The sequence below is a fragment of the Esox lucius genome, chromosome 4, assembly GCF_011004845.1.
Source record: "Esox lucius isolate fEsoLuc1 chromosome 4, fEsoLuc1.pri, whole genome shotgun sequence".
NCBI classification, from domain to species: domain Eukaryota; kingdom Metazoa; phylum Chordata; class Actinopteri; order Esociformes; family Esocidae; genus Esox; species Esox lucius.
The window spans coordinates 28,346,576-28,369,528 of record NC_047572.1 but is presented as its reverse complement, the minus strand read 5'-3'; the positions used below and the strand labels follow the sequence as shown (position 1 = coordinate 28,369,528).

The following is a 22,953-nucleotide window of genomic DNA, read 5'->3' as shown; positions in this document are numbered from 1 at the left end:
CTCTGCAGCCCCTGGGAACTTCAGCTGAACCTCTGTTGCTTCATTCTACTTTGTCATCGTTTTCCTTGCTGACTGACAATTGAATGTGTTCCCTTTCATGTAATGGAAAGACGATCCGGATGGAGAATCCGACCTCAGGGATTCCCAACTCTGAACCGGGGAACCCAAACTATTGCTAGTTTTCTGTTCTACTGCACATAGCAGTTAAGTCCATTCAGTGCCAGGTCAAAATCAGCACCAGATTTAGAGGGTTAGATGGAAAACCAGCACAACTCTGGGGACCCTGAGGCTTGCAGTTATCCAGAAGAACAACACAACTGCTTAAGGAAAAGGAAACATGATTATTACGTATTTCTTTGGTTTCTCCTGGTTACATGATCATCAAAAAAGGATTTGCAGAGCCCAGTTCTGTATTGAACCCAGTCATAGAGCTCAGTTTTAAATTGAAACCAGCCATAGAGCTCAGTTCGATATTGAAATAAGCCATAGAGCCCAGTTGGATATTAAACCCAGTCATAGAGCTCAGTTCTATATTGAAACCAGCCATAGAGCCCAGTTCGATATTAAACCCAGTCATATCGTTCAGTTCAATATTGAAACCAGCCATAGAGCCCAGTTTCATATTAAACCCAGTCATAGAGCTCAGTTCTATATTGAACCCAGTAGTGTTAAATTTGTCAGCTTTTTCGTCATTTTAGTTGTTTTGGTCAGTGTACCATAATTCTGGACAACAGGTCAACTGTCTGATTATGTACAAGAAGGAAGTAAAAGATGGCCTAAATATGCACTATTTCATAGAAAAAGCAATGACTGAATCTACAGAAATTTTTGTAATTCTATTATTTCTCTGAAAAAATGCACATTTAGGCTACCCCATCTCCAATCATGTGCAGAATCAAAAAGCCTTGCCCGAGTGCATTTGGGTTATTGTCCAAAATATTAACATATCGATTAGACTCTTAGAGTAAAATAGCTGATGAAATTAACACTGGAACCCAGTCAAACAGCCCGGTTCTATATTAAACCCAGTCAAACAGCCCGGTTCTATATTAAACCCAGTCATAGAATCCAGTTCAATAAAGTGTTGTTGTCAATGGGGGACACGGTCTGAGTTGCGCACGCAACGGCTAAATTTAGGACTTTTCCCAATGAGAGTAAACACTTCCCATTGTCTCTTCACCTGGGGCTCAGCACTTCCTCTCTGACTTGATTTCAACAGTAACTAGGCCTCTGAGACAATAAACACTAGACCCTAATTTAGTTGGCTTCAAGCTGAAATGACAGGGAAGTCAGGGACATTTCCCAATAATGAGACTGACTGACCTGGATACACCATCCACACCATTTTATGCTGTATTACCACAGAACCAGTGAGCCCACCGGTTGTATACATCTGGAGCATCAGTTTGTAATTTCTACTTCCCAAGAGCAGTGGAACCCTATGGTTGGGCCCACATTCTGACAATTTTCATCGATTTTAAGATCTGATCTAAATAGAATTTTGCTCTTGACAGTATATGTTCCAGCCAAACTGAATATTGTTGTTAGGCTTTCCCCTATCAATTAAAAAAAAACATTGTGTAGAAGTGCAGGGCAAACTGAATTATCATAGTTACAGAAATGTCATTTCCTAATCGAAAAATCCAAGGATTTTCAAATATTGCCAAAATGATCTCTGTAACTTGTGCTTATCTTAGACCACCTCCTTTCCAGGATTTTGCCAAACAACATATTTGCATCCATCTTGGTTTAGGTGTTTGGTATTGAGTTGGTGTCCAAAAATGTTGCCTGACTGAAGACACAAGTACAACTGAGAAATGTCCAGGAAACCTGAGACGTTTGGCCGTTCTCTATCCGTGTGTTTACAAAAAGGAAGTAATCAAGCAGGAGAATTAAGTAAAAGGGTGCGAGCAGCAAAGTGCACGGTCATACACTATATTGTCTATGAGCATTGCCTTTCGTTCATGCAGTGTAATTGTGCTGGGTGGCATACCTAATAACAGAAGGTAAAGTCGTTATTGGTTGGGAGTGTCTGGCGTAAGGAGATTAGTTCACCAGGCGTGAAAGTCTACGTAAGGATTCACAATGACAGGAAAATATAATTAACCCGGCTCGCACCACCCACCCCCCCAAACACCCCCCCCCCCCCCCCCCCCACACACACACACACACACACATACTCACACAATTCCCTTGGGTTATCTTATCTACTAGATGTGACTGTTGGTTTCTTCATTTGTGATGCACTGACACTCCCAGAAGCCATGTTGCACCAGAACACGCGCTGCCCCATTGCTGTGGTCAAAACAGATTCCTCTTCCAGGGTCTCTGCAGACAGACTGTGCTCTTTCACTGTGGGTTGATTTGATAACATTAGCAACATCTGAGGCAGCTAAAGCAGACACATTCTTCACATGCCTCCTTGATTCCAGTGAGGAGGAAAACCAGTTCTACAGTGCTATCCTTCAGCTGAAAAGGAGTTCGGCCAATAACCGAGAACACGAAAGCAAATCTCTAGTTTAAATGAATGGACATATCAAATTAAATAAATAACTTGAATGACTTGAAATAAAGATAAACGTCTCTAACAGAAGTGGGTTTTCAGCAAACTTTATTTGGTTAGCAAAGCTCTATTTGTATTTTAATTAGAACCCCTTAACTAAAAGCTTTGAGGGTCTTATCATGACATCTCACAGCACTTCTAATGTGGAAGCTCACCAAATATAAATATTTCCTCTCACTTTCTTTTCTTCTGACTTCATCTTTCTACAGACCAGTTGTTTGAATGGCATAAACGGTCTTGGAAGCAATGATTCTGAAAACAGCTTATGAAATGCTTTCAAAAGTTAACTATGGACCTTTAAAGGCTGCCATTGAAATTTCACTAAACTAAAAGTACCAAAAGGCCAGTGTCAATTAGGAATAAATGTATTCTCTTCTCATGAATAGAGTACTTGTAACTTAGATCATGAGGTTTAGAATCTACTGTGTGTGTGTGTGTGTGTGTGTGTGTGTTTTGGGTGCATCCATGTGCGCGTTTGAGGTAACTGTGAAACATTTGCTGCGGAAAAGCTGCATTTCAGACAGGAAGACCATTGGCATATTCATTTTATCCACAGTTCTAAGGGAAAATAAGAGGTAATGTAGTAATTAGCTAAACCCCATAGCATCTGTCTACCATGCAGCTCCTGGACAGACCAGTACACTGCCGTAGACCAACTTCAAACTGATTAAAACCACTCACTGAAAACTAAGACAAACCAGTGAAGTTCATTGATAGCCATGTGTTGGGGCAATAAAAAAATTGGTTGCACACTCCAGTTGAAAAGTTGGAAGGATTTCCTTTTTAAAGCAGCTTCCCATCTTGGCTAGGGATCTGTCGACCACCTCAAAATGAATAATACAGGAATCCTCACAACTTTATTTGCAAACCCTCCACCACATCCCCAAAAACACTCGGTAACTATTCCCAGTTATAAGCTGCCCCACGGAAACACACCACTTCTAGCACTGACCGATATTTAAACTAGAGCCAGATGAATCCTTAGCATTCTAAAAACACCAAGTCCACTAAAACAGATGATGGTTAATAGCTGTTTATTTGTCCGGTGGTAATCAGTTCATCAACTTCACTCAGTCAAAGCAAGTACGCACACACACGCACAAGCCCACGTGCACACCTGTTTTATTCATCAACTCTTGGTCTTTCTTTTAGTAGACCCCCTCTGGAAGCTGGTCCTTATCGACCGGGGGGGTTGTGGTTCTTCTAGGCTGTCCCGGCTACCCCCCTCTCCGGGATTGGAGCCATGTAGCTGGGCTGTGGTCTCTGCCAGCATGTCCATCAGCAGTTCCGTGCGGAGCTTCAGTGCATTGTTCTCCTCCTGTAACTCCCGATTCCTTTTCCTCAGGTGGATGTAGGTTCTGTCCCTGTCCTTTGGGCCCCGGCCACAGGCTCGATGGGACTCCGGCTGCAACGCCCACTGACCCTGCTGGAAGACAAAGCTGTGCCCTCCCAGGGTGAGGGCTGGCGGGGTGTAATCGGGCCCCAGCTCGGTTTTCTGGCAGTTGTAGTCAAAGTAGTACAGGGAAGACAGAGATATGTCAAGCCGAGCGGGGGAGAGTTTCGGTTTCCAGTTGCCAGGAAAGCGGAGGGCGGTCAAAGGAATCCCCAGTTTGTCCCACATCTCTCTGAAGAAGGCCATCTTGAGTGTTTTTCTGGCTCACTGTTGCTGCCTTTGACAGGTCTCCGTCTACCCTGTTGAATAATGTATGACATGTGTGGACAAGTTTATATTTTGACTTGTTTATTTAATTATCTGACGTCCAATTCATGCTTTTGGCCTTGCGTCATCACAGCAACCCCCTGGCAGGGCCACAGATCAAGACGTCAGTTCTCCAAAGCACACCTCGACCTACCACAAGGAGTCCCTAGAGTGTGGAGAGGCAAGGGAACCTATCGTCCGAAATCAACCCTGGATGGTGCTGAGCCAGTTCTTCACAATAAGGCCTAAATGAACACCACAATATTAATTCCATGCAGAAGACAGCACAGAATCCATTGCTGTGGTGTGGTGTGAATGCTTTTGCTCCAACCCTGCTTTAAACGCACGTAATCACCTGGTTACATTATTAGGACGTGATTAGATGACATAGAAACCAGCTGATGTAGCAGCTCTCTAAAGGAGTTAGGCAACCCTAATAGGGGGCAGGCCTGTTTTGATCTGGGGATGCTGACAGTGACCAAGCGTGAGTCAATATGCAACAGACCTGCAATGGACGAATGAAGCTGGAGCGTTGACACGCGACACAATTTTGGAATCTTGTCAGGGGTTCCTACACTATGAAGGCGCAGGACTCCCTGTACCCCAACTTTCTGCAGCAATGACTGGGTTACATTTATTAATTTATTTTTACAGTCGGGGCTGGGGTATGTCAGATACATTTGGATTATACCCACATTAACACCATACACACATACAGGCCAAAATGGGAGGTAGAAAATGTTTAGTTATTTGCAAAACATCTTTAAAAGACTAAAAACAATAACAGCACGCATGGAGATTCAGAGATAACGACATGCCATTTGCATACACACTCACCCCCTCTCCTGCTGCTCCTCTGATGCTTCTCTGTTATGGAATGAATCCTGCAATCACATGCACATCACCATAGCAACAGAATGGAACAGTTTCTTTCATGGCATAGGACAACAGTATTTGGAACCATTCCACAGCGTACAGCAGAACGCTTTGGATAACATTATGGGTCCACAGTAAAGACTAACCAGATGTGGCACAAACATGGTATCCCCTGATCTTAAGTTGAATCCACCAACTCCAATTACGAATGTCTTTGAAGCTACCAGATGCTGCTCTCTCTGTAGTCAGCGTGCTTTGCTAAATCAGACCCTCCCCACTGGATTTAGAGAGCCACAGAAGTGGCCCATATGTGCATTAGTCTCAAATTAATAATTAATACATTTAGGTTTTCAAATATTTCTTCTTAATACAAATACAATCAACTTGTCCAATATACACCATGTGCTTTATTTATGCATTTTACTTGTTTAAATAAATCCAAAGTTAATACCAATTCCAGTTACTTTCAGTTTCCCCAAAGAAATCATAGACAAGCAGATTTAAAACATATATCCAAAATCTTTTCCCCTGACTTTTAGAAGTTCCTTAAGCTACACAGAAGTTAAACAGGCAGAACACAGGAGCAACTATATAAGTTCCATTCAGTAAACCTGGGCTATTCCACCACTGTCCAGGGTGGTCAGAAATGTTCTGTTCTACTCAAGACCGAGTTCAGAGTTATAATATCAGGTGAGGGCAATTAACTAGCAGGTAGAGATAAAAAAACAAACAGAAATGATTCATCCCTCCAGGACCAATGTTGAAGGACCCCACTGACTCACCAATGGGAAACATGATCCAAGAAACAAGTGTTTCCCACAACATACTCTGGCACCACCAAGTGTTGAAATGAGCCAACTGGCGATAGAGGCACACAAACAGAAATCTCCCATCTCCCTCAACCCTCATAGCCCCCCCTCTCCGTCCTCAGTCAGGCCTAGGGCAGAGCTGGCCATTTGCATCAGGTCCAGTCCCAGGTAGAATCGACACACAAAACTCAAAATCCCCAGTCCGGAGAATCCAATCAGAACCCAGAGAACCTTAGCACTGAAATACAGAGGGGCCAGTCTGAGAGAGAGAGATGGAGAGAGACAGATAAAAAAAGACAAATGATTGCTCAGCATTGATGGATTGATGCACAATTACTGATTAAAATTACAGAGGGATTGTTATTTCTAGTATCTTTACTAAACACAGGACATATTTTCTACAACAAAGAAAACAAACATAGTACTGGAAGGATACTGGAAAACGGCATTATGAAGGGCAAAACACAATTACACACCCCCAATACAAATACTCACCCCAATACCACAGAACATGACACACAATACACCTTCCCCAAATATGAATGCACGCCCCCCAATACAAAAACATAACTACCAATACCATGACACACTGCCAATTCAATACAATACCCCTTCCCCAAATATGAATGCATGCCCCCCAATACAAAAACATAACTACCAATACCATGACACACTGCCAATTCAATACAATACCCCTTCCCCAAATATGAATGCACGCCCCCAATACAAAAACATAACTACCAATACCATGACACACTGCCAATTCAATACAATACCCCTTCCCCAAATATGAATTCACGCCCCCCAAAACAAAAACAAAACTACCAATACCATGACACACTGCCAATTCAACACAATACCCCTTCCCCAAATATGAAAGCACGCCCCCCATCTAATAGTTTGTCATCGTATTAGTGGTCCTGTTTAGCGTTATTGGGAGGAGTATATCGTGAGCGTGTTATGTTTTGAGGTACTGGGGGAGTATTTCCGTTGGGAGTGTGTCATCGTTTACTGTTTATGTTTCGCAGTATTGGGGGGGGGGGTATTAATATTGAGCTTGTGTTTGCATTAGTGGTTGTGTTTTGCACTTCTAGGCCACAGTAAGAAATACAGGGTGAGTGACACGGTTTTGGAACTATTCACACCTCTATAGAAACTGACCACACTGTTTCAACAACCGGACCAAAAATGCAAGGTATGTGTTTCAAAAGAGCAGGAAAATTATCAGGGATTCCAAAACACGGAATGATGCAAATGTGGAACCGTTCCCAAAGACAGACGTGTCACCTTGGAAGGAGAGCGCCCCCTACCGTCCATGAGCAGATTTAGCGTATCCCCTGAAGTACTTGAAGCGTCCATATAGGTAGAGGAGTCCACATATTGATGACAGACCTAGGTGACGACGAGAGGAATTGCACAAGGCCTATCAGTTAAAAGAGCAATCTGGGATACCAACAAAACCAATAAACCGTTAAAATTGTGTTAATAAATCACAAACGTTAGAACAGTAAATACAAAACATTATCATAAAAAAAAAAACACCTTCCCAACATATCACCATTCAAAACATAAAATTAATGGCCTCACTCCATTAATACGCCCACTAACCTTGTCCCCAGTCTCATTAACACCCGTTTGCATCTTGAGTCGACTGTTCTGAGCCTGTACACATTCTGACTACGCCCACATTTGATGAAAGTCAAGAGACGCATTGTAAACAATCTGTGATTACACCTTCCTGACCACCTGATGTAAATATCTTGTAGGACCTTCCTTTAGAAGGAACGATCATGACAAATAAAAATGCACATTTTGCCAACGTCACAACATCACAATTTTCCTGCCCGCTCAAAATATAGTCATTATTAACAAAGTTAGGCTACCTAAAATTCCTCCAGAAACATAATAAGAAACCAAATGTCTACTACTGGCACAATAACAAACAAAGTGTACTGTTTTCTTCTTGTTTCTCTTTCTTAACCCCTCATCAGAAATGTAAACATAATTGAAAGCAACACTGGAAACTCCCTAATCTTAATTTCAAATTATTCACATACTCTTTTTTAGATCTAAAGTTGATTACTACAGTATGTAAAGCCACCGTATTTATGTTCCATGTGCACTCCTATCTTGATTACAAGTCATTGGGTAAATAAAGAGCACCCGGTAAACTGTGGAGAAGGCAAACGAAACATTCTTGAGCTGAACTTAGGTTTAAAGCAAGTATGGCGTTAAATAGAAGTGGAGACAACTTAGCAATGTCAAAGGTTATTTAAAATATAGGAACACAATAGTATATTGCAGACGTTGGCAGATAAGAGACATTATATCCATGTAGACACAACAAATCTTGATCAGATAATCGTGATCGGATTACAACAACCAAGTTGTTGGTTGTAAGGTGTTAATATAGCTGAGATTAGTCATTAACCGGCACATTACAGTAAATGTTTTCCTCAATGGTAGGAAATGTGTAACCGTGGTTAAAGAAGAGTCCAGAACCTACCTTGGCTGAAAAAGAGTCCAGAAACCCAGAGGATTGTAATAAAGAGGGGGAAATATTCAGAGCAGTTGGCTCTGAAGAAAAGAAAAGAGAAGTTAAGTTTAAGAGCCAGTAATTAGGAAGAAAGAGCCTGCTGTTACACAACAAACTAATATTTACATAATTCTCTTTACATTTGAGTAAATCAACAGGTTAGGGTTAGTGCATACATTTGACTAGGTGGGACAGCAACACAGCCCAGTAATAGTAAGTACAGGAGATATCGGCTAAGTCATTATCTAAGTCGTTCCCGGGACCTTCTCCCCTGTATGCAATATTAATGGCGCACGACGGGAACACAGTTTTAAAACCTGGGGATGCTTTATGGTAGTGCCAAAGGTGTAACAGTACACTGAACTTAAAAGGTAAGCCCTTTCCCATCGGGTTCTGAATGAAATGTATGCACCTCATGATATTGGCTAAACCCTGTTCCCCATACCAAGGTTTGGTATAAATACGTGTACAATTGCACCTCTAACTAGTGCTAACAGATGACGGCCTAGCAGAGGTCAAGGCACTCTCCCCTCCAAGACACAGATTTCCTAAAGAATGACAAACTGCCCATTAAACCTAGTTAATCTGTCAACATTCAGGTGGAAGCAAGTTATGAACGGTCAGCAGTTCAAGCAGGCTATTGGACTGCACTCAATGAAAAGCAGTTGGCTCTAACTAGCAAAATGGAGAGCTACACAAAAAGCTACGCGGACAGAGACAACGGTATTCCTGTCACGACTAAAAGAGGTGCAGCAGTGAAATCAGACACGCATGTTGGATGTCTGCACACATTGGCAGCTACAAAATGGTTTCTTAACCTCCAACTCTGGTCTAAAGACCTGACTCACTGTGCTCTGAAGACCCTCTCAAACCCTGGGGGACCTGAGGTGCTGGGCGGGGACACGGAGAACTTGCGTCTGGCATAGATGACCTGGAGTGAGAAGTATGCTGTGCCAAAAATACACGGGGGGTTAACATGCAGGTAGCCTGTGACCTGTTTTCAATGCAGTGGTGGAACCACACATCCCACAGTGGGGAGATGTGGTAATACGTTGATTTATTTATTTTTGCTGATCTGGCAAACTAACCTTTCGCAGTATAGGTAAGGTTACGGCCAGGCTATGATGTGGAGGGGGCGGGGGGGTTGACAAGTTGCTGCTTTGTTTTCCCCAGTCAAAGGGACAAGGCAAATAACAAGCCACTCTGACTGCAGTATATTATGATGAATTCTAAAACTGAATGCTTAAAGGCTAAATTTAAATGTCAATGGGAGGTTTTTATTAGGGATTGCAGGGACAGAAAATTATTGGCCAATACTGATATCTGTTATTCATATACTGCAATCAGCTAATGCTGATGTTTTGTCTTTTCTATGCCTGTGCACCCTGGCGTTAATAAATATATAAATGATTGCTTCTTATGTTGCTTCTTATTTCAACAAATGTATATTCTATCATAAAAAAGGAATTGTTCGATACATTTTAATAACAAAAGACACTCCAAAATAAGTCCTTTTAATGAATTGAAAATGTATAAATTATTTGATAAATACACATTCCCATTCTGTAATTGTACATTATACAATGCCTGGATATTAATGTAGTAAATAAGGTTGGTAAGGTATTTAACCATCACAACAGCTTTAACACATGCCATTGTTGGTCTTTGGATAGGGAGTAATTAACAAAGGAGAAATTTGATTAAATTATATTTTTTTCTGAAGATCGTCAAGTGCTCAGACAGTTTGCAGCCTTACAAGCACTTAATTCTTCTAGGCAGGACAAACACGAGTATGCTTTGTAATTATTTGAAAAAAATAGTAAAGACATTTCTAGTAATAAGTTACCTGGTACAATGGATATAAAAAGTCTACACACCCCTGTTAAAATGCCAGGTTTTTGTGATGTAAAAGAACGAGACAAAGATAAATCATGTGTGAACTTTTTCCACTTTTAATGTGACATTTCAATTGAAAAACAAACTGAAATATTTGAGGGGGAAAAATGAAAAATAAAAACCTTACAATAACCTGGTTGCATAAGTGTGCACTCCATCTTATAACTGGGGATGTGGCTGTGTTCAGAATTAACCAACCACATTCAAACTCCATCAATGTTCAATAGAAGTAACTACACACCTGCCATCATTTAAAGAGACTCTGATTAATCACAAATGTAGTTCAGTAGGATTTTCCTGAAATTTTCTTAGTTGCATCTCAGAGAAAAAGCCATGGTCCGCAGAGAGCTTCCAAAGCATCAGAGGGATCTCATTGTTCAAAGACATCAGACAGAAGAAGGGTAGAAAATTTCAAAGGCAATTGATATACCATGGAACACAGTGAAGACAGTCAATCAAGTGGAGAAAATATGGCATAACAGAGTCATTACCAAGAACTGGACGTCCCTCCAAAATTGATGAAAAGACGAGAAGAAAACTGGTCAGGGATGCTTCCACAAGGCCTACAGCAACATTAAAGGAACTGCAAGAATTTATGGCAAGTACTGGCTGTGTGCTATGTGTGACAACAATCTCCAGTATTATTTATATGAATGGGCTATGGGGTACGGTGGCAAGATGGAAGCCTTTTCTTACAAAGAAAAACATCCAAGCCTGGCTGAAGTATTCAAAATGTGTTATGGTCTGATGAAACCAAGGTGGAAGTTTTTGGCCATGATTCCAAAAGGTATGTTTGGTGCAAAAACAACACTGCACGTCACCCAAAGAACACCATACCCACAGTGAAGCATGGTGGTGGCAGCATCATGCTTTGGGGCTGTTTTTGTTCAGCTGGAACCGGGGCCTTCAGGGTGGAGGGAATTATGAACAGTTCCAAATACCAGGCAATTTTGGCACAAAACCTTCAGGCATCCGTTAGAAAGCTGAAGATGAAGTTCACCTTTCAGCATGACAACGACCCAAAGCACACATCCAAATGCACAAAAGCATGGCTTCACCAGAAGAAGATTAACGTTTTGGAATGGGCCAGCCAGAGCCCAGACCTGAATCCCATTGGACATCTGTGGGGTGATCTGAAGAGGGCTGTGCATAGGAGATGTCCTCGCAATCTGACAGATTTGGAGTGCTTTTGCAAAGAAGAGTGGGCAAATATTGCCACGTCAAGATGTGCCATGCTAAAAGACTCCTACCCAAAAAGACTGAGTGCTGTAATAAAATCAAAAGGTGCTTCAACAAAATATTAGTTTAACTTTCCAGATCTCAATCCGCGGATCCACGGATGCAGCAGTCTGTGCTCATTTGAATAAATATTAATGAAAACGTAATCACTATAATCGTCCGGTTGTATGTAGCCATCTTTGTGAAGCGTTACGTGTATTGTTTGGGTTGATATGGGGACCACAGCCTGCAGGAGGAAAACTTGTCACCAGGCAACGACATTGACCATGCATCTTAGAAAGGCTAATGTGTAAAGACTATAGGGATTACAAGGGTGTGCATCGCAATATATAATGTATTGAACCGTAATACAGTCACCTAAAGGATTATTAGGAACACCTGTTCAATTTCTCATTAATGCAATTATCTAATCAACCAATCACATGACAGTTGCTTCAATGCCTTTAGGGGTGTGGTCCTGGTAAAGACAATCTCCTGAACTCCAAACTGAATGTCAGAATGGGAAAGAAAGGTGATTTAAGCAATTTTGAGTGTGGCGTGGTTGTTGGTGCCAGACGGGCCGGTCTGAGTATTTCACAATCTTCTCAGTTACTGGAATTTTCACGCACAACCATTTCTAGGGTTTACAAAGAATGGTGTGAAAAGGGAAAAACATCCAGTATGCGGCAGTCCTGTGGGCAAAAATGCCTTGTTGATGCTGGAGGTCAGAGGAGAATGGGCCGACTGATTCAAGCTGATAGAAGAGCAACTTTGACTGAAATAACCACGCGTTACAACCGAGGTGTGCAGCAAAGCATTTGTGAAGCCACAACACGCACAACCTTGAGGTGGATGGGTTACAACAGCAGAAGACCCCACCGGGTACCACTCATCTCCACTACAAATAGGAAAAAGAGGCTACAATTTGCACGAGCTCACCAAAATTGGACAGTTGAAGACTGGAAGAATGTTGCCTGGTCTGATGAGTCTCGATTTCTGTTGAGACATTCAGATGGTAGAGTCAGAATGTGGCGGAAACAGAATGAGAACATGGATCCATCATGCCTTGTTACCACTGTGCAGGCTGGTGGTGTAATGGTGTGGGGGATGTTTTCTTGGCACACTTTAGGCCCCTTAGTGCCAATTGGGCATCGTTTAAATGCCACGGCCAACCTGAGCATTGTTTCTGACCATGTCCATCCCTTTATGACCACCATGTACCCTCCTCTGATGGCTACTTCCAGCAGGATAATGCATCATGTTTGTAGCTGAGGGTGGGGTGAATACCACGATATGCAATACTCCATGGTATCAGTTACAGAAATGAATCTAGGACACAAAATGTCCAAGTAGTGAAATCAGGTCGAAATCCCTTTGGACCATGAATCGTTAAAGGTGTGCACACTTATTGTGAGTTTTTATTTTAAATTTTTCCCCCTCAAAGATTTTCAATTGAATTATTCACGTTCTAGGTCACATTAAAGGTGGAAAAAGCTCTGACATGATTTATCTTTGTCTCATTCTTTTACATCACAAGAACCTGGCATTTTAAGGGGTACACACCCCTTTTTATATCCACTTTATATTGCTGCTGTAGGGATATTTTCATAAAATTTTGTTATTTCACATTAACCTGATAAAGAGTAGACAGAATGTCTCATGTGATCACTTGTATATTAATTGAGTGTTAATTGATAAAACATTTAACCAGGGCTCATATTATTTTCCCAAACAGTTTAATTGTTAAGAGAGAATGGTGAACTGTGCTCTGGCTCGACTATTGTTCCCATGGTCAGTGCAATGAGTGGTTGTTGTTATCTCATATTGAGGACAGAAGGACCTGTAGCATGTCCTTGAATGCCTTGGGAGGATGAGCGAGCCCATAGATAAGGACTTCGACTTCAGAGAATATGCTGATTAATGATGAGTACTGGCTGTGGGAGCGAATCCAAGAGGGTTGTGAAAAACATTGATGGAAGATTCTAGAAGGATCCATCCAGAAATAAGCATAATGGGAGTACCTAATATCATTGTATAACCATACTGCATAAAAATGTGTGTTTAAGGTTTGGAATTCGGTTGTTCTGCAGACGGCCTGAGTGACTGCATTGATGAATCCACCACGCCGAGTCACCCTCAGTAGGAGAAGAAGACTGCTGTGGGACAGGACCGGGCGGCTTTGAATTCAGCTGTATGAGTGTGCCCCGCGAGTACCGGCTCAGATATAGACTTTGTGGGACAGCACAGGTGGGGGCTGAATGAGTGGCCGCCTCTCACAGGTGTGTGGGTGTCCGCTGCTGCGTGATCGTAGAGCGTGAATGGTTAGGGCCAAGAGTGGGAAAGTATAGCACTCTCCTGCTAGGAGGAGTATAGAGGAGTAATCAAGGGGTGTGTAGGCGCAGAGAGAATTGTTGAGAGAAGTGTTGAATTGTTTTTTGTCAAGGAGAAGTGAGTTAAGAGGTGTAGGAGTAGAGAAAATTGTGTTTTAAGAGAACTGTTGAGTTGTTTGTGAATGGGATGAAGGTCAATATTCGAGAAGACAGGCTGAGGTCCAACAGGAACTTAGTTCCAAGGAGGTATACGATATGTTGTGTGTGAACGGGTGGGGTTGTAAGATGACCTGTATGGTAACGTCCTGTGGACCTGGAAGCAGGCGGGGACCAGTAATCGGTGTGTGTGAATGTGTGGCTTTTGGCTGCCATCCCAGAAAGTAGGGAGTGACGCTAGGCATTCCAATCCAGAACACAGAGACACTCTAGGAAAGAGGTGCAAAAGATGACAGACACACCAATTGAGATTCAGGGAAGTAGCTTCCCAATACTGAAATACATTAAAATGGAGCAAAAATCGGGGTTCTATATTGCAATATTAAAATGGCAATTGTTTTCCCATTCCAACTGGAGAATTCTGTGTACACGAAATTGTAGGAACATTTTGTTTTTTGCCAATTTTTTTTGCCCAGTTTGAAATTTATATGAAACAGTGTTTTGTAAAATGATACCCCTATAGCACAAAGAAAACAGTTTTTACTGATTTTGTGATTTGGAACCTATTGACCAAAAAACATTCACATGGGTGGAAACATAACTTGGACAAAAAGGAACGTTTTTATTAGGGCACTGATAATTCATATTTTTATTTTAAATCTAAAGTGATAATTATTTTGGATTTGTTGTGAATTATTTGTGATTTTATACACCTGAAGCATTTGTTTATTTGTCTGACATTTAAGTAATGGTCTCACCATCTCTAATACTTGAGTATTATTTTAGTATGGCAGTAGCCCAGATGTAAGGGCCCAGGAGAATAGGTAAACTGATGTAGTGTTTTTGTCTTCTCTTTTCCCCTATAAGGATGGTGCTGCAGACCTCTAACTCAATGAATGGAGAAGATTTGGGAACAATGATGTGAAGTGAAACCTCTTGCGACCATTTCCTTTGGCACTTTCTGGGTTCCAGAACCCGATTCATGAACGTCTCTTTGGGGGACCTTGTTATGTCTGGAACACATCAGTGGTGAGACAGAACAGCAACAGATCTGAGGCACAGAGTGGCTCACTGGAAAAGAAGATGGGACTGAGTTTCTGTTAAAGTATTTACAACATCAAGACCAAAGAAAAGAGGCCTTTGGGTAAAAACGTCAACAGATAAGAACAACAAAAGAACAATGTGCCAGGTGAAGGGAGAGGACTAGGGAGCTACTTCCCTGTTAAATTCAGACTTTGCCATGTATTGGGATAGAGGTTGTGACACAAAGTCTAAATGGAGCAGGAAGTCAAAACTAAAATGTAACTCTTTTGTTATAGCCCACCCAGCAACTATAAGAGAAAGGTGTTGTAGAAATAAAAGAAAATATTTGGGGGAAAGTATGGGACAGGAAAATGACCAGTGAGGAATTTGGTACTTTCATTCCATGGAAACCACCCGGAAAATGAGTGACTAATAGGTAGAATAGGGACAAGCAGTACCACGGCCCAGACAGTGAAAGGAGGGACAAAGCAAGTGAGAAGGACAAGGCAAGTGAGAAGAAGGACAAGGCAAGTGAGAAGGATAGGAGAGGTGGAAAGCAAGGAAAGAGAAGCGAAATGTGGGAGAAGAGAAGTGGGTACAAGAAGTACAATGATGGTCAGAGAAGTGGAAAAGTAAATTATTGGTGAGAATCTGAGATTGATAGGAGTAAAGCCAAATTCTGACTTCATAATGTGTTTCCATTTCAGGCTGTAAGGCAACAAATTGGTAACATTTTGAAAGGGGGTGGGGATTTTCTATACCGACTGTATGTACGCATTCTACACACCCCAGTGTGTATTTCCCGAATGCCATGTTCCACTTCAAATATAGTCTAGTTTTTTATTATACGGCAATATACACCGATCGGCAATAACATTGACCACCTGCCTAATATTGTGTATGATGTGCATGTCGCGAACGATTTGTTCGTTTTGAACGAATCTTTTTAGTGACTCGGGACTCACCATTTCTTTTTTCTAGTGACTCGTTCAATTATATTGTTCATTCGAACGTTTGACAGCGAATTACTACATGATCACTTGCTTCATACCCGGTCCTCCATCTCAGTTCTTCGATTATCTTCTATGTGCATTAGCAGAGAAAAATAGATCAAGGCAGGAACATCATTAAGACATGTTTAGCATATAACTGATAATTGAACGCAGACTATGATAATTAATATAGTTAGTTGATTACTGATACCGTGAAAAAAAGATGAAAACATGCACGGAGCCGCTGCCTTTGCCTAAGTAAAAAAGACTCGTGAACGACTGACACTGTCAGTTTAGTTGTTCAATTGAACGGTTGTTTCAATTGATTTGTAGGCATTACTGACTCAAATCAACGAAATGACTCGAAAGAATCAAACTTTTTACGGTACGACCCGACAAGATCTGAGTCAGTGGAAGCAGACGAACTTCCCATCACTAGTTCTAACATACAAGTAGGTGCGCGCTGTTAGGCAGGATTCACGACCGGAATGCGTTTGGCTACTGTAGACTACTCGCCACTGTTGTGTGGACAAAATTTCGTTTGAAGCGCTGCTGACAATATTGTCACCCGTCCACTGTTCCAACGATTTGAAAGCTTTCTGGCAAATCCCCTCCAACATTCTGGAGGATATTAGCATTTACGGCGCATCATAAAATAATTATAATAATCTAAAATTGATAGTGGATGACAAAGAAACTGATTTAAAAAGTTAAGCGTGATTCTAAAATGGTTTATTTTGTGTCGTTGTTGTAACAAACAATTTAAATAATATTTATTTATATTTTTTATTTCTTTAAATTATCTAAAGCGATTGCTGATATTGGGGCTTGAATTTTAATGCTACGCTTTGAGTCTTGGCAAAACTAAACCAAAGAACGGATTACAGTGAAAATTTAGCATCAAGTTATTGATATAAAATAAAATTATTTTCTATAAAAGAATGAATGACCTTACTTTGCTCTAAAAAAAATGATTTAAAAGTTATGCGTGATTCCAAAATGTTTTATTTTGTGTCGTTGTTGTAACAAACAATTTAAATAACATTTATATATTTATTTTTTTATTATCTAAAGCGATTGCTGCTATTGTGACTTCAATTTGATGCCAGGCTTGGAGTCTTAGCAAAATTGAACCAAAGAACGGATTACAATGAAAACTTGGCATCAAGTTAATATTGAAATCAATATTTTCTATAAAAGTATGAATGACCTTACCTTGCTCTAAAACACCCAACACCGTTACTCCTGCAATGAGCACTATCTGGTCCAGCATGTCTTAGAGCTGAAACTGTCTTTTCCACCTGACGCTTAGATGCAACTGGTTTCCTGACACAGACCACCATACACTGAGGGCAACTCAGAGACTGCTACTTCCTGAACTTTAATCCAGTTCATACGTGCTTCCAACAAGCGTCATTCTTCCTGAACTTGGAAATATTCTACCTCGAACTAGTCCTGTAAAAGTTAAATACCGAATCTGGTGTTTATCTGAACATAACCCAAAATCGAAGGATGTGTTATTTGTTTTATTCATGTTTCTAACGGTTTCAAAACATTGTTGAAAAATAAATAGCAATTTCTCAAAAAGGACATTGACATTGTTGTATATAAAAATCAAGATATCCGTAGCTTTTATAGAATATAAAACATAAATATAAGAGGTTTGTTATAGGATGATTCTGAAACTCTGAACTCACACATGTGTATGTCTCAATATAATCATCACCGGATCATGGATCATTAATATACATCAATGTAAGGTACTCAAGTAATAATAATGCACGGGTAAATCAAATATAATAATCAAGAATACGGTTTGAAGCGTTACCAGAAAAACGAAGACTTTGCCAATTGTCCTCTCGGTGGCCCCTCCCCCAAAACGGCCATTGTCCAATCACACATCATAGCAACCGTTACTATGTGAGCAGGTCCGACAAACATTGACTCAAAGAAAGATGGTGAAGCGGTGTGCCCACAGCGTTTGTAAATCGGACCCTAGATACCATGAGAGATTGTCTGGAGGAGTTGTGTTCTTTCCATTCCCAAAGCCGAAAACACAATGAGCGGTGCCTACAATGGAAAAAACAGTGTGGACTGCCCCACTCCCATTTAAATGTGTCGAACATTAGGAAGCATTAATAAGTCTGCTCAAAGGTAAGGCTAACACCTAACTTACCGTGTTGTCTAGATCTACTAACTAGAGGCAAAAACACAAATTGGACCAAAGTTATGATTACCATGGATATCATTGCCAGAATGTTAACCTACTCTCTAAGCTAAGTTTAACGAGCCCTTTAGCTTTAGCCCACATTAGTTAACATGTTAGCTAACGCTAGCTACATTAGCTGCTGTTGTGTTGGGTCTTTGAGCTTCCCAACTTTATTTTTTGTCAGTTTACAACAAAGTCGAACATAGCGCCCCAACAAGCAATTTTAAATAATTTTGTTTTTATCTTTCATGTAGCATTTTATGAACGGAAAACGGCTATTCTCAAAACAACAGAGACATGTTAGTTAGCTTTGAATGTCTTTGACGCACTTGTAGGTTTAGCTAGCTAACATACCCTTGTATTTTAACAAAATAGCTACTCGCAATAGACAATAATAGACCATAACATATGAAAGAGAACTTACCCGGCAGTGCAAGAGCATGACTGGTCCACAAGGCTGCGCTGGTTGCATTTGAGGTACAGGTCATGGGGTTTCTCAGATTTCGCTTGAGACCGGTAAGCATTAGCCTCGATAGTAGTCATGTCTCCTTCATTGCGTATTTTTATATTTTGAATATATCCCTCTAATGCATACTGTAACACCTTTTGCCTCGATCTGGAGGATATCGCAGAGGTATTGCTCCAAAAAAGGTCACTGACAAGCACGGGTATACCTCTTCCCGTCATGGCAATCTGTCGCGCTGTTCGTGTTTGACCATTTGTTTGTCGGACATAGCAACAGTAACTAAGGGGGGCTGGGCTTGGCGAAAGGCTAATTATTGCAAATACATACCCCCTGAGAGATAGCATCACTGCTACCACTATCTCGGTAACAATATTTAAAAAGGAAGAGACTGTCTGCCGTGATCCAGACACTGGTGATGTGTTAATTAGGTTGCATTCTACACACACAAAAGACAAGCAGGTAACATGGATAGAATTAGCAGGGGGAAGAGTCTGGTCTAGTGATCCTGAGCTAGACATACCCATAATTAGACAACGTCAGAGGCTGTCAGAAGAAGTGTGGTTTTAATTGACTCTGGGGAAAATACATGATTAGACCGTACTCATATAGAAAGTTGTTGGAAAGAAGGAGGCTCCAAGATAGATGGGTCCAAAGAACATACCAAACTTGGAGAGAGGATGTTTTGATCACCCTGTTTATGACAAAGGTATATAAGGAAGAGGTGTATGTACAACAGTATGAGGACACAGGCAAAATAATAGCAAGAAGAGTGGTCACGGATTTGCAGGATCGAGAGGTGATTTGGTTGTCCTACCTGGGTAGGCGAGTGTGGTCCAGTCATCCAGACTTGGATGAACCCCTAGTTAGGCAGATGCAAAGACCAAGAGAGTGTGTATGGTTTTAAGAAGTGATGAAAAAGGTGTAATATTGAGTTTGTGTATGGTAAAGTGGCAAAAAGTTAAATAAATTAGATTGCAGCCGACAATAGTTGCTTCAGGTTGGTCTTATTGCAGTTATTGGGGAGTAGTAGAACTGTTAGACTGGATTGAAAACAACCAGATAGATAAGAAAGGCTCTGGGCAGTCGTCCCAGGGGAGAGAACATGCCAAGTTAAGTGGCAGAATTCCCAGTAAAAGAACTAGCCAAAGCATGGGAGTCCAGTGAGGAAGGGAGTTTTACAGGGTAGGAAAAGTATCTAGCATTCCAATCTAGAATACAGAGGTAAAAAGCTAAATGGCGGGGACACCAGTTGAGATTTTAATGAAGAGGTTTCCCCTATTTGGAGAAGAGATTAAGACCATTTCTTAGGCCTTAGAGAAAAGGACCAGAAAGATGGCGACAAAGTGGCCGAAAGAAGGGACATTCGATGTGTCAGAAACGAAAGCAAAGTAAGGAGAGGGAGGTGATTCAATTGTTCCTAGAAGAAGGAAGGTCAGTTGGCTAGTATATAGCCAGAGCCAGGAGTATACTAAAGAAAGATGAGAAGTCAGGGGAAAAGGTGAAATGGACTGATAATCCCCCGCCATATGGAGGAGTAGTGTCCCATGGTAAGAGGGGTGGTAAAAGTCAAAGGAGAAATTGAGATGGAGGAGGAAAAAAGATCTGTGAAAGCCTCCACCCCAGACAAAGAAGTAAAGAAAGGGCCTATACTAGATGTAGACTGCTATAAGGGGTGTATTGAATTGTTGAAACCAAAGGGATGAGAAAAAGGGGAACGAAAGCCAAAGGGAAAGGAGGTGTTAGACATGGATTGGTCCCCTCGGAATAAGGAGCAGGAACTGAGAAAAAGGGCTGCGTGGCTGCAACAACAATGAGGAAATGGGATGAGGAAAGCTATTGTTATGAAAAAATTATCAGCTAACTTAGTGATTAACTACAAGCCACGCGTGGACAGAGAGATGAAAAAAAGACAAAGATCAACAGACTGGGCAGGGAGGCCACTGCAAAAGGCAGATAAAGAAATTCTGGCAGAAGGAGTGGAAATGGTGTCAAAAGGCTATTCATTACGAAGTAAAGCACCAAACTCTTAGGATGAGGCAGCTGCGCAGTTGCCAATTCTGATAAAAGGGGATAATCCCCAGTACCTGCCATGGGCCACTCAGGACCTAGAGGGGCTGATTGCTAAATTACCCACCCTGCATAACGGAGCTGGGAAATGGATAAGAAAGTTGGAAGAACAGACCATGGGGAAGCTTCTGGCGGCGGGGGACCTGAAGGCCCTGTTGGCCAGAGTGATGGGGACAACCAAAATGGAGGCGATGCTAAGGGATGGCAGACTAACAGAAATTATAGGGAAGGTTGTGGGAGATGGACAGTCCTTTGACCCCTTTTCGAACGCAGCTGTGGAGAACTTCGAGGGAAGAATACCCGGCTGTGATAGACTCTGATGTGTTGAAGGAGTCACCCCTGGGAGAAACAGAGAACCCAGCCGAATATTTGCAGAAGCAACTGGAGCAGTGGAGGCTGGAGACTGAGAAAGACCCAGATACTGACGATCTGGTATCGTTCATGTTCAGAAAGGCGCTGGTTGAGGTGCTGCCCACACCAGTAAAGACTAAGTTGGGAGACGAAGTGGCATTGATGAAATCCAAGCCACACAAGGAATTCAGAGACTATTATGTCCACGCTTTGGAACAATACAGGAAAAATTAAAAGAAAATGGCTGAGCAAGGAAAAGAGATACAGAGAAAGTTAACCCAACTGCAGCTGGATGAACTGACAAAAAAGAAAAAGACTCAAGCCCCGGTGACCATTGCAACAGGCACATAGGAAGGCACCAAGGCACCTGTCCTTCAGGGAGGTCAACAACCACCACAACAGCCGCAGGCCCCACGGTCTCCCACCTCACCAGTAGTGAACATGTTCACCCAGCCCCCAGGGCAGGGTCGAGGGCGTGGCAGTGGGCCAAGATACCAATTTAGAGGACCAAGGGGCCCAGTGGGTGTGTGCAGGGGATGTAATCAGGCAGGGCACAATAGAGGGAGCTGTCCCACAAACCCATGGCCTGATAGAACTGGGCCGAACCAAGGGCCCAACAATTGTGGTAGAGCATGGCAACAGCCACAGCCTCAGCCTCCTCGGGGTCCCCATGTCAGATACCCATGACTGCTCCAGTATTTTAGTTTCAGCACATACCCCAATGAATTTACTGGGAAGAGACACCTTGTGTCAATTGGGACTACAGATACAGTGCTCACCAGATGGAATAATAATAGAGGAAACGGGTTAAAAAACAAATGATGATGCAACAGGCATCATAAGCAAATGTCTACTGGATAGGGGACATTATTTCCAAATGGGGGAAATACATCGAGGCGCAAATGGTTTGATGTGCCTGGGTCAGAGCCACACATCACTTTGCTGATACATAAGGGTTTCAAAGCTAAGGATTTGGGTCCAATGATGAAACGAGCTAGGCAGGAGCAGTGGCAAAAGACAGATAACCCTCTAATCTTTTGCTCTCCGGAAACACAAGGTGTCCAAGAAAAAGTTACAATACTGCCAAACAGAGGTTGAATACCTGGGCAGAACTGTGGCTTATCAGTCAAAAACTATAAGCCCGGCTCAGCTAGAAGGGATAAGCAAGGCCCCGCTGCTACAGACAGTAGGGCAGATGATTACCTTTTTAGGGATGACAGGATTCGGTTCAGACTGGATAGCGGATTATGCAATGAAGGTGGCACCCCTACGGGACATGATGAAAAATGCTGGACAGCAGCAGCTAAGCGCCCGGTTGAATTGGAACAGTGATGCTTTGAAAGCTTTTGAAACAATAAAACAGGATATGCAGTCTGCATCTGCCCTAGGAACACCTGATTACACCAAGCCATTTTTATTATATGTTGCTAATAGGATATGCGACAGCAGTTTTGATGCAGGACACCTGTAGTGGCAGAAAGAAACAGCCCATTGCATATTAAAGCACAAAATTGGATTCAGTGGCACAGGGATACCCACCCCAGTTCAATATGCATATGACAAGGCCTCAACTATCACCATGGGATACCCAGTAATCATCCACACCCAATCCAAAGTGGCAGAGATGATAGAACAGGGAAGGTTTGTTTTGACGAATTTGAGGTTGTTGGACTACCTACCTTTGTTGACATATCAGGACATAGTTATCAAGTGATATAAGACAGTTAACCCAGCAGAAACACAAGGGCTATGAGGGAGAGCC

The 22,953-nt window shown here is 41.9% G+C and overlaps 2 protein-coding genes across 7 annotated transcripts; both read right to left on the bottom strand.

Moving 5' to 3' along the window:
* Positions 1-3,320: 3,320 nt before the first annotated feature.
* On the bottom strand, positions 3,321-5,455 carry LOC105028331 (protein chibby homolog 1-like). 3 transcript variants are annotated; one of them, XM_034291652.1, is made up of 2 exons: positions 4,417-5,455; positions 3,321-4,255 (listed from the first exon to the last, which is right to left on the bottom strand). In XM_034291652.1, the coding sequence occupies exon 2, from the start codon at positions 4,200-4,202 to the stop codon at positions 3,693-3,695; it is 510 nt and encodes a 169-aa protein (XP_034147543.1). In that variant the 5' UTR covers positions 4,203-4,255; positions 4,417-5,455; the 3' UTR covers positions 3,321-3,692. The 3 variants fall into 3 exon arrangements, with proteins under 3 accessions (XP_034147543.1, XP_034147544.1, XP_034147541.1); XM_034291653.1 differs by having other exon boundaries at positions 5,100-5,455; XM_034291650.1 differs by having other exon boundaries at positions 3,322-4,507; positions 5,100-5,119.
* A 70-nt stretch (positions 5,456-5,525) lies between these two features.
* ltc4s (leukotriene C4 synthase) lies at positions 5,526-19,080 on the bottom strand. 4 transcript variants are annotated; one of them, XM_010901025.3, is made up of 6 exons: positions 17,314-17,451; positions 12,537-12,593; positions 9,332-9,431; positions 8,454-8,524; positions 7,258-7,339; positions 5,526-6,206 (listed from the first exon to the last, which is right to left on the bottom strand). In XM_010901025.3, the coding sequence occupies exons 1-6, from the start codon at positions 17,369-17,371 to the stop codon at positions 6,044-6,046; spliced, it is 531 nt and encodes a 176-aa protein (XP_010899327.2). In that variant the 5' UTR covers positions 17,372-17,451; the 3' UTR covers positions 5,526-6,043. The 4 variants fall into 4 exon arrangements, with proteins under 4 accessions (XP_010899327.2, XP_010899335.2, XP_034147540.1 ...); XM_010901033.3 differs by lacking the exon at positions 12,537-12,593 and adding an exon at positions 14,218-14,352 and having other exon boundaries at positions 17,314-17,402; XM_034291649.1 differs by lacking the exons at positions 12,537-12,593; positions 17,314-17,451 and adding an exon at positions 18,732-19,080.
* Between the last annotated feature and the right edge of the window lie 3,873 nt (positions 19,081-22,953).